We start from the raw sequence: 14,932 nt of genomic DNA on the forward strand, positions 1-14,932 counted from the left end.
GCTCAAAGTAGGTCCCTTTGCCCATCACCTCTGGGAAGTGGTTACATCCTTGCTGTACGTTGGAAGGCCATACCAAGCACTGATATTTTCACAGCTGAAACCAGTTATAGCTTTTAGCAAAGGGCAGATGTAACCAAGCTTCTCATTTACCTTCCTTATCTTTTGCTATCATTTATATTTTCCACAGACCCCACTTGGTGGCAAAGTCACATCGGTCAGAGACAACTTGCCTGCAGAAGGGGTAACATGCCACATAGTTGAGTCCAAGCAAAAAGTTTTCACTGACCAGAAAGACAATTTAGCAGGGATATGGAAAGTATTATAAAACCATGCAGAAATACTCACAGTTTTGGTTTGGCAAGCAGAGGTGGTGGTTCCTTCGTGGGTGAAAGCAGGACAGCTGGTGTTGGAAGAGATTTATTACCGTTAGCTTTGCCGTTAATCATTCCGTTTACTCCATGGCCAGGATGGACTCCGTTGGTCTCCCTCTCGGTGGAGCTGAATGGCATTTGAAGGGCTGCCATGCCAAGTCCCAACTCTGGGCTGTTCACCTGCTGGATCTCGGCTGACTTCTTTGAAGCCAACTCAAAGGGACTTGTTTCCAAGATTGGAGGGGGAGGTGGAAAGTGCTGGAAGTGATCATTGTTGGATTCACCCATGGAGTCATAGCTACAGTTCTCAGAATTGGCTAAGGAAGGGGAAAGAGGGGAAAAATAATTAGATGCTACTAATTTAGTAATTCAACAGTCATTTTCACACTGTTATGGCCTGAGGATTCCTTGAACCCTAAGGTTACAGAAGCGGTAGCTGTGCTGCTCGCAGCTGATGCAAAAGCAAAGCCAGCTGGAGGGCTTGGTTCTTTCAAGCTTGTTTTGGGTGACTATTACGTGTTTCATTTCCTGAATGGGCCCACGAGGCGGGGAACCAGCTACCAATTCATTAACAAATTTCAAACAAGAGCTACAGACAGAACTTAGTTGAAAAAAAAATGACAACGCAGACAGTATCGACTAATAATGCCTCATCCTTTCCCCTTTCAGCCGTGGATCTGACTGGACATGCTATCTGAGCTTTATTGATATTAGCTCAAGCGCTGAAGGTTTTACGGGACAAGCAATGAATATTCATCCTATTTGAAGCTAAGTAAAGCTTTGAGTCTGAGGGAAATGTCTTATGACCTTATAACTTCTTTTCCACTTCAGATGATTGCTACAGCTGTGACTTAGCACAAATTTTCTTTTTTCTTTAACTTGTTACCCTCAGTAAACTGAATGCAAGTTGAGGTAAGCTCATGTCTTCTTTGGATGCCTCACTTTACCCAGAGCCCAGGACTCCTCCTGGAATTTACTCAAAAGTGCTTACTGACGTGAACGGACAGCTAGAAAGTATTTGTGTATTATGTTTGGCCCACAGTAGGTTCACCCCAGATAAAAATGGGAAATACCATGTGCCAATTTTGCCACACGGACTTTGAGAGACCAGGGTTTGGGCCATACTGTTGGCACTGCTGTCCTGGCCATTTGCTGAGACAGCCTTCAAGCCAGCTCTGACTCCAAATACTGGGATCCTCTGTAGCTCCAATACGGACACATTTAAAGCACTCATTCAATCAACTGTCCTCCCATTTAGGTGAACCTTTAAATTTCTTCCCTCCTCCTTCACTCCTTCATCTATCTATCTATCTATGTATCTATCTATCTATCTTAGCTTTCAATTCCTTCTCAGCTGCCTTTATTTTAAAGATGATGTTCAGCCGTAATGCATAGAACTGGGAGCCCAAACTCATGGCAGATGAGGAATTTTAGGCACTTTAGGGAGGTAACTTTGAGGCACATCCACTCTGCCTGAGCATCCACATTTCTTAAGATGAAGCCACAGAAATAATCCCCAGGCTCCGGTCCCTAACCCTGTCTCATTGTGCCTCTGCTGCCCCCTAGCAGGAAGCTCCTACTCTTCCAAAGAAATCAAAGTGCAATCCGGCCAACAACCCCATTTATTGATGCCCTGTTATATGCACGATGGGTCAGGCCCGGTCAAAGAGATATTTTAAAAATTGCTGTAAAATAAATAACAGAGATGAGGCAATAAAAGCAAACTTAGGTATAGCGAATCAGTAATAGCAGGAATGAGCCAACTAACATTGAAGAAAAAAGCTGTTTCATGCTGCCTTCACTAGTGGTAAATTTCTAAGTTTGAGAAATATCCAGATACTTTTGAGTATTGGTTTTAATAGTATATTGCTTTACTTTTTCATAGCACAGTTATAGTTCACTACCAGTGAGACTGGACATCTAAGATCTTTACAGTTTCTCCGAATTCAGTCAGGTTTATCTTGTTCTACTTCTTCAGAAGTTTTGGTTAGGGATTAAGCGCTGCTTTATTTGTACAAGTGTCTCCTCCCCTGTGTTGGCACTGCTGAGCAGAGTGACAGTACCTCCCATTCCCAGGTGGCCCTCTGAGGGGAACATGCTCCTGGCATGCTTTAAGCACTTTTGAGTAAATTCCAGGAGGAGTGCTGGGCTCTGGGTAAAGTGAGGAATCCAAAGAAGACATGAGCTTTTCATAGCATTCAAGATGCATTCAGTTTACTGAGAGTAGCAAGTTAAGGAAAAAAAAAATTTGTGCTGAGTTACAGCTGTGGCAATCATGTGATGTGGAAAAGGCATTATTAGCGTGAGGATGTCGGGAAGCTATCTCCATCATTTCTAAGACCAAGACTGTACGATTTAGGAAATAGCCCCATGTGTGTTCAGTGGCTACATCATCATTATCTTTTCATTTTCGCATCTCCATGTTCACCCCCCTCCCCAAAGCCTTTTGCTTGCTGCCGCAACACTGACTGGGAAGGTAACCCCTGCAATGGCAGCCAGCATTCCTAACAGCAGAACCCTCCTCCTTGGCCAGTTCTTCCCGCTGTGGCGAACCACGCTGAGGGCTGGGGAGCAGACCTCCATCATATTTTTCACTCCTTACATACCTGGGGTGACAACCAGCTGGGCAGTGCTGGTTACTGATCCATAATCGTTTCTTGCGGAGCACGTAAAGATCCCTGCGTCTTCAGGGAAAGTCTCAGCAATGACTAGGGTACAGATCTCCTCTGGAAAGGAAGAAGAGGACAGTATGTATCTCATCAGAGCTAAACCACAAAGTCGCTTTGAATAAGGTGGACCTCTGCCTTTCTTAAACAAGCAAATGAGATAATGATCACTGAAGAATTGCTTTACAAAAGAGTTCACATTAGAATGTCTTTACATTTAATTTAGCGGTTTAGCCTAGTGGCAAAAGCTTTGGAGTCAGACCCATTCTTTGCAAGTTTGGACAAGGTCCACTCTGGTTTCCTCATCTATAAAATAGGGATAATATATCCCTAAAGGGATATCTGCTAAGATGCAACCAGATGTTTGCCAAGTGTGTGCCTCTGCACTTTGCATGGGGAAGATGCTCAGGAAGTGCTGGCTCAGGGGATGCCACCTCCATTCTCCTCCTGCCTCCTTGCACGTGTCCAGAAATTCTTTCTGGTACAGTGTAGCTGACTCTTCCTTCTGCCCAACTGAAAAGCAATTAGTGGGGGAAACCAGGCTTCACTGAAATGGCAATGGGAAAAACATATGTAAATGTTTGACCCGCAGACAATTGTTCGGGAAGCTACCGTTACGCAGAGGGGCTGTGTTCCACAGCGTGAAGAACCCTGCCTGTGGACCCCGTTGCCAGGGCTCCGATAAGGGCCCTGCCACACATCTGGCCTTTATGACTTTGGTCGATCTCCCCAAATGTCAGGGTTCTTATCTGTACAATGGAGACAGTAACAGGATCTACCTTGTAAGGTTTGTGGTAGTCATGACTCATAAAATCAACCATCACTGATTTACTGTGAGGGGTGCTGACAACTGTGACAATGGGTAACAGCTCTGCAACCCTTATTAGGCACTAGATATTGTTACCAGCTCTACACATAGATACATTTGGCTTTAAATCTCATGTCGACCTTACCAGTTATGTTTATTATTAGCCCATTTTATAGATTAGAAACTGAAGCACAGAAAGGCTAATGCTTTTGCCCAACATCACATAGCTAATAAGTGGTGAAATCAGAATTCAAACCAGTGAGGCTCCAGACTCTACCCTCCTAACAACCATCTACCTATCCTTGTGATGTAGTACGCCTTGTGCTTACAACACTACCTGGACATAGTAAATGCTTTGTAGCCGGTAAATGTGAGCTGTTACCATTAAAAAGAAGCTAGATCTAGAGTTTATTAACTACTAAAATATTAAAAATGTTTGATTTTAGATAGAGAAGATGTGGGGGAGAGAGAAAGAGAAATGTCAATGTGAAAGAGAATCATTGGTTACCTCCCATATGCACCCTGACTAGGGATTGAACCTGCAACCTAGGTACATTCCCTGACTGGGAATCGAACCCCCACATTTTGGTGTATGGGATGATGCTCCAACCAACTGAGCCACACCAACCAGGGCTTCATTAACTATCTTTCAATTGAATAATTGTCTATATTGTACCAGTAAAATCAAAATAATTATGTTGGTAATGTCCTCATTTAACATCACCTGTATGTTCTTGGAAACTAAGACTTTAAGGGAGAAACATAACAAAACCATTTTTACCATGGACAATTAACATAAACAAGAGTTTTGTTCCTATGGTATATTTCTAGTCACAAAAACATCATCACGCTTCTAAATAAAGACCCAAACACTTCTAATATTAAACACTGAAATGTGAAGTGCATATACATTTAAGAAAGATGAATAAAAACAAGGAAGGTCATTATCTTCCAACCTGCTTACACTAGTTTGGGGTTATGGGTGGCCAGGGTCTCTCCCAGCAACTCAGGGAACCAGACAGGAAGCCAGTCTGGACAGGACAACCTTCTGTCACACGGCCACACACACACACTCAGACTGGGACAATGTGGATGTGCCAGTTCACGCCATGGGCACATCTTTGGGATGTGGGAGAAGATCAGAGTCCTTGGAAAACCCCCCACAAAACAATAAAATTATTATATGAAGTGTACTCTACTATTTTGTATTCTAGTTCATTTTATTTTCAAATAATGGTCACTACCATCCACTTTCATGGGTCACAATCAACAGTTTAAAAACTGCCCTGTAGGACCTAGCACAGACCCTGGCTCAATAAATATCAGTGAATCCAGGTATTGGGTATATCAAGGAAAGGATTTTTCTGGAAAAAAAAAAGAAAAAGAAAACACTAATTCCCAAAGATATTTGCAGCCCTCTGAACACTGCAGCACTGTTTACAGTAGCCAAGACATGGAAACAACGTAAGCGTCCACTGGGGCATGAGAGGACAAAGAAGACGTGGTTACACATATACAATGGAATATAACTCGGCCACAGAAAAAGATGAAATACTGCCATGTGCAGAAATATGGGTCTTGAAGGTATTATGCTAAATGAAATAAGTCAGACAGAAAAGAACAAAAAAAATGATTTCACTCGTGTGGAATATAAAACCAAAAAAGGAACATGAACTAACAAAACAAACGAGAAGAAACTCATTGACACAGAAACCAGAATGGTGGTTGCTGGAGAGGAAGAAGGGTGGGGAGGGCATATGGGGCAACGAGGTTCACACATATGGTAGCAGAAGGAATCTACACTTTGGGTGTTGAGCATGCAATAGAGTATACAGATAATGAATTAAAACATTGTACACCAGAAATTTATATGTTATTAACCAACGTTACCTTAATAACTTAATTTAAAAAAAAGGGTTTTCAGGTACGGGTTTGACAGGTGCTAGTGCATTTAGAATACACAATTATTATTTGATTAAAAGGTCACTAAATAGAAGGAGAACAATAGAATAGCAGGGCATGAGGTAACCTTATAGATTTTTTCTTTTTATTGAATTTATTGGGGTTAACAAAGACACTGGTTACAAAATATACAGGTGTTAGCTGCACAATTCTACATCACCATCATCTGTACACTGTATTATTGTATGTTCAGCACCCCAAGTCAGTCTCTGTCCATCACCATTTCTCCCCATATACCCTCTTCTACTTTCCCCACCCCCCAACAACACCACAGTGTTGTCTGTGTCCATGCTCCTCTTTTTTCTCTTCGTTTTGCTCAATTGTTTCCCCCCACTGTCCTGTACATAGTTCTTGGCTTTCCATATGAAGACGAAGATAGAAAGTATGGAAATAATTCAAGTTGGAGCTTCACATAAGATTAATCATTTGGAAAGCGAGATGGATCTGGAAACTTACAAGGGAGTGGGAATTTTTAAATTGAATACAGAAGGTTACGGAATGAGTTAAAAGTGTACGTAGCCAGAAAAGAATAAATAAAACTTAGACTCTTCATGCTGTAAGGGATTTTAGTGACCGACTAGCCCAAATCCCTCATTTCTTCAGGTGAGGTCCAAAGTGATTCTCATAAGGTCTTGGCTGACTCACGTCAAAGCCAAAACGCAAAAGTGGGCCTCTTGCCTCCCACAAGTATGCTCTTTCCCCCCTAGTTTAGAACAGAAGGAACCCAGAGTAAAATGAGGTAATGAAAAGATTTAAGATGGGAAGCAAGGAGTTTCCTGAATCTGAAAATTTCAATTACTCTCACTTTCCAAATAATTCACCAGAAATTCATCGGCACAAAGAGATGATGGGTTCTGTGTCCTCTGAGATACAAGACACATCGCAATGGGATAGAAGCCATTAAAAAAATACATTGGAAGGTGAAAATTCTGGTATTAGAAGAAACAAGCAGCCCAATCTCATTAGATTTTGGGAAAAAAACCCTCACACACTGGCTGACCTCGGAAAGATGGGCTTTGGGCAGGGTTAGGCCACCTTTGTTCCTTTTAGCAGCAGATGCTGCTGGGAGCCAGGAAGTCCCCAGCTTTCAGTAGCACCCCCAAGCTTCCTGCCCAAGCAGCCACAGCTGCCAGCCCCACACCATCCACCTTCCCAGGGCTCGGTGCCCTCAGAAAGGTCTTCTCTCAGCTATTCACATCTCAAAAGGCAGAGTCGCTGGAGACACGTAGCAAAGTGCCTATGGCCAGTTCAATGCCTGAGAATGCTTTACCGGTAAGAACAGATGTAATTCTGTGTCTTGAAACCTACATTTAAAAACAAGATAAAATCTCCAGGGATTATATAAAGTGTTTGGGAGTGATGATCTGGACAACTATTAGATTCCTTCTTGTTTTCTATGGTTTTGCAATTTTTTAAAAAAGTTATGCTGTTTTAAGAAAACCTGAACATGTATATGTGTATACATATACATATTCATATGTGTGTGTGTATAGTTCCCCGTCTAGTTCAGAGGACCCCTTTGAGAATAAAATTTTAGTATCCTCCCCATTCATCCTTGACTTTGAAGATAAACTAGAAACCCTTAAAGGCACCAGAAAGCCCTGGATCAGGCCCCTATTTCTTGCTCGGTTCCTTCTGTGCCTTTCATCTTCTTTTGTTCAGACCCCTGGACAAGTCACATTCCTTGGAGTCTTTGAGCTCTTCTCCCAAAGTACTTAGCGTTTTCCTACTCAGCCTCACACATCCACCTAAACATTACTTTCTCAAAGAATCCTTGTTTGATTAGCCTTAGTTAGATCCACCAAGGATGGCAAACTTTCCTTGGAGACCTCTATTGTAACTATAACTGAATGATACATTGTGCAAGAGCTCCGGACTCCTTGACTAGAGTATAACCTCTAGAGTATAACCTCTAACATTTGTTTGGTTCCTTCCTGTACTCTCAGCATCTCTGGAACAGTGGGCTCTCCATCAACATTTGAATAATGTTTCTGGGATGAAATTTAAATTGAGGGCAAAAACATCGAGGAAACATTTGCTTTACAAAAGTATGTTTTCTAAAGAAATTCCTAATAAAACTGATTTTCCTACAAGTTTCCTTTGTGTGTTTCAAGTGTGACTGAGCAAAACTCACTTCATATGAATTTTCAGGAAGTTGCATAAAATAAGGAATATGTAAGTTATACAAGTAGAGTATTCATGAGCAACTGGATATCTAGAGAAGGATAGCAGCTTATAGAACAGAATAAGAGAAAAGAAAAAAGCACTGAGGTGCTCTTTTGTGATCTGTAGGCTTGCTATGTCTTTGTGATTTTTACCAGATAAAATTTTAATCTAATGGCCCAAAGGATTGTTTAGGTTTTCTTGCTTTGGAAAATGTCTTCCAAACGTTACAACAGGCTCACATTTTGTTGACAGAAAGAAGCATCATGGCTTGTATGGTTCTGACATTATGAACATAAAGAAAGTCATGCGGAAATGAGATGAGCCAGGTTATACTGTTGAATTTTCATCTGGTAGCATCTTACTTACACAAAGACCTTTAACACATCTGTAAAATACATTTTCATGAGGAATGGAAATCAGGAAATGAATGCTTCTGTCAAATAAAGGGAGTCGGAAGCTTACTTATTTGTACTAAAAACACTGCCTCCAGTTTTTAAAATTATTAATGATAATTCTGATCCATTTTAATTGAATTTTCCTAAGTGAAAGATTTATATTTGAGGGCATAATAATAAATTACTAAATTAGTAACAATAAATTACTAAACAGGACAAATCCTGTTTTTTATAGTTACCTAAGCATTATTTAACCACATCAGTATCTCCCAGAGGTCAACCCTGAATTTTGTTCAAATTCTTGGATGTACTAAACACTTGGTTAAATACAAACAGAACCATTTTGTTTGCAGAAACTCATAAAAAGATGAGGTAGCAAGGATATTACTACTAGGTCCCTTGAGTAATAAAAGGACATTTATATAAATCCCTTCCCTTGCAGTTTTTTTTTTGGGGGGGGCGGTGCATGGTGCAGTGAGGAGTCCAGACTAACCGAAGAGGAATCCAGCTCTGACCTTCTAAATCTCATGCTTTGGCCAACACAACTGGTGACAGAGAACTGTGGGCCAAAATCACCGAGATGACATTCAGTGTGATGAAATACAAGGCTTGTCTAAATTTTTATAAAGGATTTTTTTAAAAAATGGTGAACTGTATTATACATATAGTTAAAATGTACAGCTTAAGAAACAGCCAGAAAATGAACCTCTAGGTACTCATCATTTAGTCTAAGAGGTAAAATATCACCAATACTTCCTGTAGACGTCTCCAAGTGAATCTCCTGCTCCTTTTGAGATCGTTGTTGCTTTGATTTTCTTTATGTGTTTACCATATGTTTACATCCTTCAAAACTGAGTTAGTTTTAAAAAATTGAGTAACAAGCACAAATCTTATTGTATTAAAAAAAGACAAACTTGTTGCTATTAGAAAAAAGCTCCCAGGAACTAGCTGGGGGTTTGAACTAGCTTCAAGTTCTCTGTGAGTTTACAAAAGCCTCCACAGAGGTAATCAACAAGCAAGACCATTTAGTGAGTCCTGGGAAATATAAGGCTTGGTGGGGACATCTGGCAGGCTAAGTGTGGGCAGGAGCTGGTGGAGTGGGTATCTCCATACTTTGTTTTAAAGTTCAGCATGACAAACATTCAGATCACAGAGCCAGATCAACTCAGAACACTTCTATGGGAGTGAGGGTGTGACATGAGTGTCCTCAGCTGGTCCAGGAGGCAGTGTATGGAGGGGAAAGAAGGACAAGCCAAGTAGAGGTAAGAATTCAGGTCAGGCTTACCACCCTACCATTCTGTCACTGGAGCCAAAGATGGAGCTGTGGCAATGAGCTCTTAGTGATGAAAGCTGCCACGTGTCCATCTCTTGAGTCACAATGATCCAATGTGGGCTTGTCCCCAATTCCTGACATACAGCTATGACCCTCCTGGGGGTCCCTTTGCCTCTCACTTGCTCTTGAGTTCCTGCTTCCCATACCCACATCTCGCCCTTTCTGGATGAATTCTCTTGCTGTGGTGAAGCACATCCGAAGTAAATGGTTGTGAGACCTTGCAAGACTGAGAAATCTTGACTGCATCTTCATACTGAATGGCAGATTTGTCTGGGTACAGAATTCTTAAGTAGAGGCAATTTGCTTAACTGCCTCCTCTTGTCTGGTGTGACACTGAGAAGTCCTAAGTCATTCTGATCTCATTAGTTTGCATGTGAGTTGATGTTTTCTCCCTGGACACTGGTAGAATCATCTCCTTGTTGTGGATATTTCTGAATTTCACAACAATGCACACTGCTGAGGGTTTATTTTCATACACCCCACACACAGTGGGTCCTTTCAATCTGGAAATTGATATCCTTCATTCAATGACAGTCTCTGCCTCTTCTTCGTCCTCTCCTCCTGGAATCTCAGTTGTGCATGTCTAGTGCACCTGGCAGGCTCTGTCTGTCTCTAACATTCTCACCTTTTCTCTTACATGGCTGCTCTTGGTCTTTTTGGCTTACTCTGTGGGGCAGCTCCTCAACTTATTTCTGCTACCAACTTTTTCATTGCAAGAAAATTTTGTTTTCCAAAACCTCCTCTCTTCTTATAGCTTTTTATTTTTCCTCCTCAGATGCACTGGGTTTTCTTGTTTCTCTAAGGAGAGTGTTCATTTGTTTTTACATTTCCCCTCTTTGCAAGCTTGTTTTCTTCAAGTTGCTTTTTTGGGGAGTTGCTTGTTTTCTTCCATATTATCTACAATAAAGATTTTCCCAGACGTCTTTCATCTTTTTTGGTCTGAGAGGGTTGTGAGCTGCCTAGAAGCTCTGAGCATGAAGAGGAGCTTTGGCTTTCCCGTGAGCATACTCTAGACGGCCCCTTTGTTGGAGAAACTCCCGCTCTATTATATACCTTTAAGTACAGACTTTTTCCTCTTGGGATGTCCAGATTGCCCAGAAAAGAGCCCTTCAGGCTCTGCCAGGAGAGGAAGAATTCACAGGCCAGCCAGCATGCCAGATGAGTGTGCAGGAAGAGGACAGGAAGGGAAATTTTAAAAGCTGAAAGCTCCTAAGAGTCTCTCAACTTTCTCTTTGGTATACACTCCAGTGGGCCTTCCCTGTCTCTCCCCAGAGACTGAACCAAAATTTGTTGGTTCGTGGAATGGTAAGTGTCTTAGTATTTTTTTTTAGGTGATTCAAAGCAAAAGTTATACCAAACAGCTTTGTTTGTTAAGTACTTATTTCCAAATAAGTATTTAGGTCTTAACAAGTTAGTTGCTGTTTGGAAAAAAGTGCACATAAATGGAAAGAAAAGCATTATTATTTTATTTCTAAACAACCACAATTACTTACTGATGGATGTGTGCACCTGTTGGACACTGTGCAGCCCTTCTTGGAACCAGAATGAGCACAGCCAGCCTCGTGTCAAGTTCCACATTGATTTTCCTGTGGTACTTACTTTTTTACCACACACATAGATAAAGAAGTCAGTTTCACAAAGACATGATGTCATAGAAAAGAATGTAGAGTGATCTAATGTTGAAACTCTGAACTATTTCAAACTAGTAGTTATCTCGTATATCTATCAGATGTCGAGTATCACATGTTCACACGTGAAATTTCAGACATTACAGCACCTCCCTCGGTCTCGTATGGCATCTCAGAGTGCCGTCACACAGCTTGGGAACCAGGGTTTTGATACAACCCACTTTGTTCAATCCACCATCCTAACCTGGACTTGCATTAAATGTTTAACTATGTCTAATCTACTGGAATCTCAACAAACATCCTCACCACGGCCCTCCTGCAACTCAGCACCTTAGTATACCGAACCAAGTATCATCTACTTCACATTCCAAATCGCAGAACCAAACCATGGACTTGACTAAACAACATCTAGGATGACGGGTGGCACTGGTGAGCAGAGATCCATGCTGAAAGGAGGAGACATCATACTGTTACATGTGTAATCTCCAACCGGTAAGATACTTTTTTGTATTTCAATTTTGCATGCTATTAGACAATGCTCTAAAAGTAACTCAATACAGTCTGTGGCTGTTTTCAGATGGTTGAGTAAGGGCCTGAGTATTAATAACTGTCAAATGAGTCTTCTATGCTCTCTGTCCACCCCATCCCCCCAGACTAGGCTTTGAAGGATCCAATCAGCAAAAAGTCAGAATGTCAAGGAAGAGGCCCAGAGCAGGTAATATGACAAACGGATGTTGGTCTTAGGTAAGCTGACTAGCTATTAATTCACAAAACAGTCTGAAAGGATTTGTGATGTAAGCTGACTTCTGTCTAGACAGAGAAGGGAGTGTAAAACATATTAGACAGATGCAAGACAGTAGTGACAAGAAAAACCTGTTTCAGTTGCACAAATGCACTGGGAGGGAGTTTGCCAGGTCCTTCTTTATCTAACTATCTAACCCCTATGGGGCTAGATCTAGGTCCTAGGGAATTTCAATTTTATTTCTAGAGCTTTAAAATATATTACACAGGAATAAGAAATGGAAGTGAAGAAAAAAGATGAAAAGAATGAGGGAAGAAAATATAGAGAGAGAGGGAGAGGGGGAGGGAAGGAGGATGGGAGGGGGAGGTGGAGAGAGAGAGAGAAAGGAGCTGTCTGACTGAACACTAGCCAGCGAGGAGAGAGCAGGAGTGAATCTGTCAGAGGAAGAGAAGAGAGAGTAATAAAATCTGAATGCTTAAATATGTTTCTGAGTTTCAAAGGCTATTTATGTTTCAGCATTTGGAAAACATCACTGACCTAGTCCTATAAAATTTATCTCTTGCCTCAGATGTATTATAGTCATGTCTGCTTTTCTCCTTTCCACGTAACAGTGGCTGAAAAACAACTAGCAGGAAAGCCAGTTCCTACATATATTTTATGTAGTTGAATAGGTCAGTGGTCTACTGGATGGAACAGTCAATCAGGTCATTTAAGGAAAGTAAACTGTTTAATACATATTTTCTTTTTCCTTGACAATGCCAATTGTCAAGTTCAAGGTCAAAGTAAGGAAAACATCTGGCTACTTGTACCTAGTTTTGTTAGGCATGCCAACACATTGTTTAAATACAAATATGTTTCAACATTTGCTTATTCTAAAGTTCTTACTCATAACAACTCACATAAAGAGTTGCTGGAATAGTCATTCCTGTGTTTAAATTTTTTGTTTGTTTGCTTAAAAAACATGACCATGGATTCAATGCTATACACCAGTTTCAGGTTTCCCAAAGCAGAGCACTCTGATGCTCCACTGTAAAAGAGAAAGGAGCAGTTCCAGCAGTGCTGTGGTAAACATAACTGTGGCAAATTATCTAAGGTCAGGGAAAACTAGTTGCACTTCATTTTTAATAGCTTCTATGGCATATATTTTATTGTATTGACAGATTTGCTTGAAATGTTTCTCTACCAAGAAATATTTGTTTTCAGCAAATGTTATTATTGTGGTTGGAATGGAGGAGTCTGTTTTCTTAAATGTTTTCAGATTTAACAAAAGGGAAAAGGAAAATAAGAGAATTCCATCAACATGGAGAGGAGAAGCTGTTTTATACGTTACCCAGATCTGTGGTTTAAAAGGAAGGTCTTCCATAGCTTTTTTTCATGATTTTGCCACATTAAACCAAAAAGCATTTCAGTAAGTTCTAGAGATCAGATTACTCCAGGAAGTGATTGAAGACCGATTTTATTAAGGAATTCATGATCAAAACTATACTCTAGAAACCCAAAGCAGCAAACCATGACTGAAACAGGAGTGTCTGTGGCAGGAGGTAAGGGAGAGCAAGATGGAGGAGTTGGAGGTAGGAGATGTGTCTCTTCTCCCTCCTCACTCAGATTCACTCCTTCTTAGCCAGTACACTGAGCATTTTCAACTGTCAGACACGTACATACTCCAAAACTAAATTATGCAGTTTCTAACAAGTGGTTTGAATTTTCAGAAGATGGTTAGTTTATGATTTTCCAACACAGATCACGGGAGACATTTCGTAAATCATCACCACCTCTGCAGGTGAGGACAACTAGTAACAACACGATGAAAGAGAGCTGCGTGAATTCATTCAGAATCCAAAACTGCAACATCAAACGCTGTCTTAATCCGTTCCAGTAGTAATGCTTTTATAATTTTTGGCCCAAGATTTTAGTTTCATTTGTACAAAAGGCATCAGAAGACAAAAATTACTCCATAGATTTGTTCACATGAACTTTCTTGCAGATAAAAGAAGTATGTCGTCCTCTGTCTCTGTCTCTCTCTCTCTCTTAGTAGATGCAAACGATATGTCCCAATTCCCTATAGGATTTCCATATAAGCTCATGCAGTAGATTAAGTCTCAGAAGTTCCATGTATTGGGGAACCAGCATCATGCCATTTTATACAAAGACGTATCACAGACAAAACACACAGATGTGTATTTCCATGGTTCAGAAAGTGAATACAGTGTCTGATGTGGTGACTGACACACTAAGTGGGGCGACATGCTCTAGTTGTAACTCATGACAAGAAGGCACCAGATCAATTCCAGCTGTTCCCTAAGGATGTTACTCAACATCCCTTAAACTCTGTATCCTAAGAGGATCATACTCTGCTTTCAATGATCCAATACCCAGATGTGAGAGAGTCAGGACTGACCGCAGTAAAGCTGCAGTAGCCCACACAAAACCTTCAAGTTCTCAAAGAAGGGACAGATCAAGGTCATGGCTCCTGAGGGGCATATGGTAGGAAGGATCTGCTTGATTCTGAAAGAGAGGCACAAATTTGATTGTCTACCTTTTGGTAAGAAGTAAAAGCAGTGACTTTGCTTATGGGAAAAATACCAAGAAAGTAGTCCCAAGGAGGATGGACTATGAAATACCTAGGCAAAAATTTTAGTTCCCTTTAAAAACGTCATTTTTGTCCATGAGGAGTCAAAAATACATAAAAAGTCTGAGACCAGAGAAAAGTTGGAGCCGATGCTTCTGATTAACATAGCTCTCTGATGAGGTCAAATGACCTAGTAATTAAGCAAGATACCAGGGCAAGATGGCTTTCTTCATGCCTGCAGTACAGTAAAACTTTATGGCTTTGGACACATAAATGAGAAATGCCTGGTGGT

At 40.9% G+C, this 14,932-nt stretch overlaps 1 protein-coding gene across 4 annotated transcripts in view; it reads right to left on the bottom strand.

Annotated features, from left to right (window-relative positions):
- Positions 1–14,932, bottom strand: part of PALLD (palladin, cytoskeletal associated protein) — a 354,974-nt gene that overhangs the window by 172,347 nt on the left and 167,695 nt on the right. For all 4 annotated transcript variants that reach the window (XM_045830996.1, XM_045830995.1, XM_045830998.1 and 1 more), the window contains 2 exons: positions 2,978–3,097; positions 346–688 (listed from right to left, as the gene is read on the bottom strand). In XM_045830996.1, the coding sequence (XP_045686952.1) occupies positions 346–688; positions 2,978–3,097 (463 nt within the window). The remainder of the gene's footprint in view (positions 1–345; positions 689–2,977; positions 3,098–14,932) is intronic.

The sequence above is a fragment of the Phyllostomus hastatus genome, unplaced genomic scaffold, assembly GCF_019186645.2.
Source record: "Phyllostomus hastatus isolate PE091 unplaced genomic scaffold, TTU_PhHast_1.1 phas_contig_159, whole genome shotgun sequence".
Classification (NCBI taxonomy): Eukaryota; Metazoa; Chordata; class Mammalia; order Chiroptera; family Phyllostomidae; genus Phyllostomus; species Phyllostomus hastatus.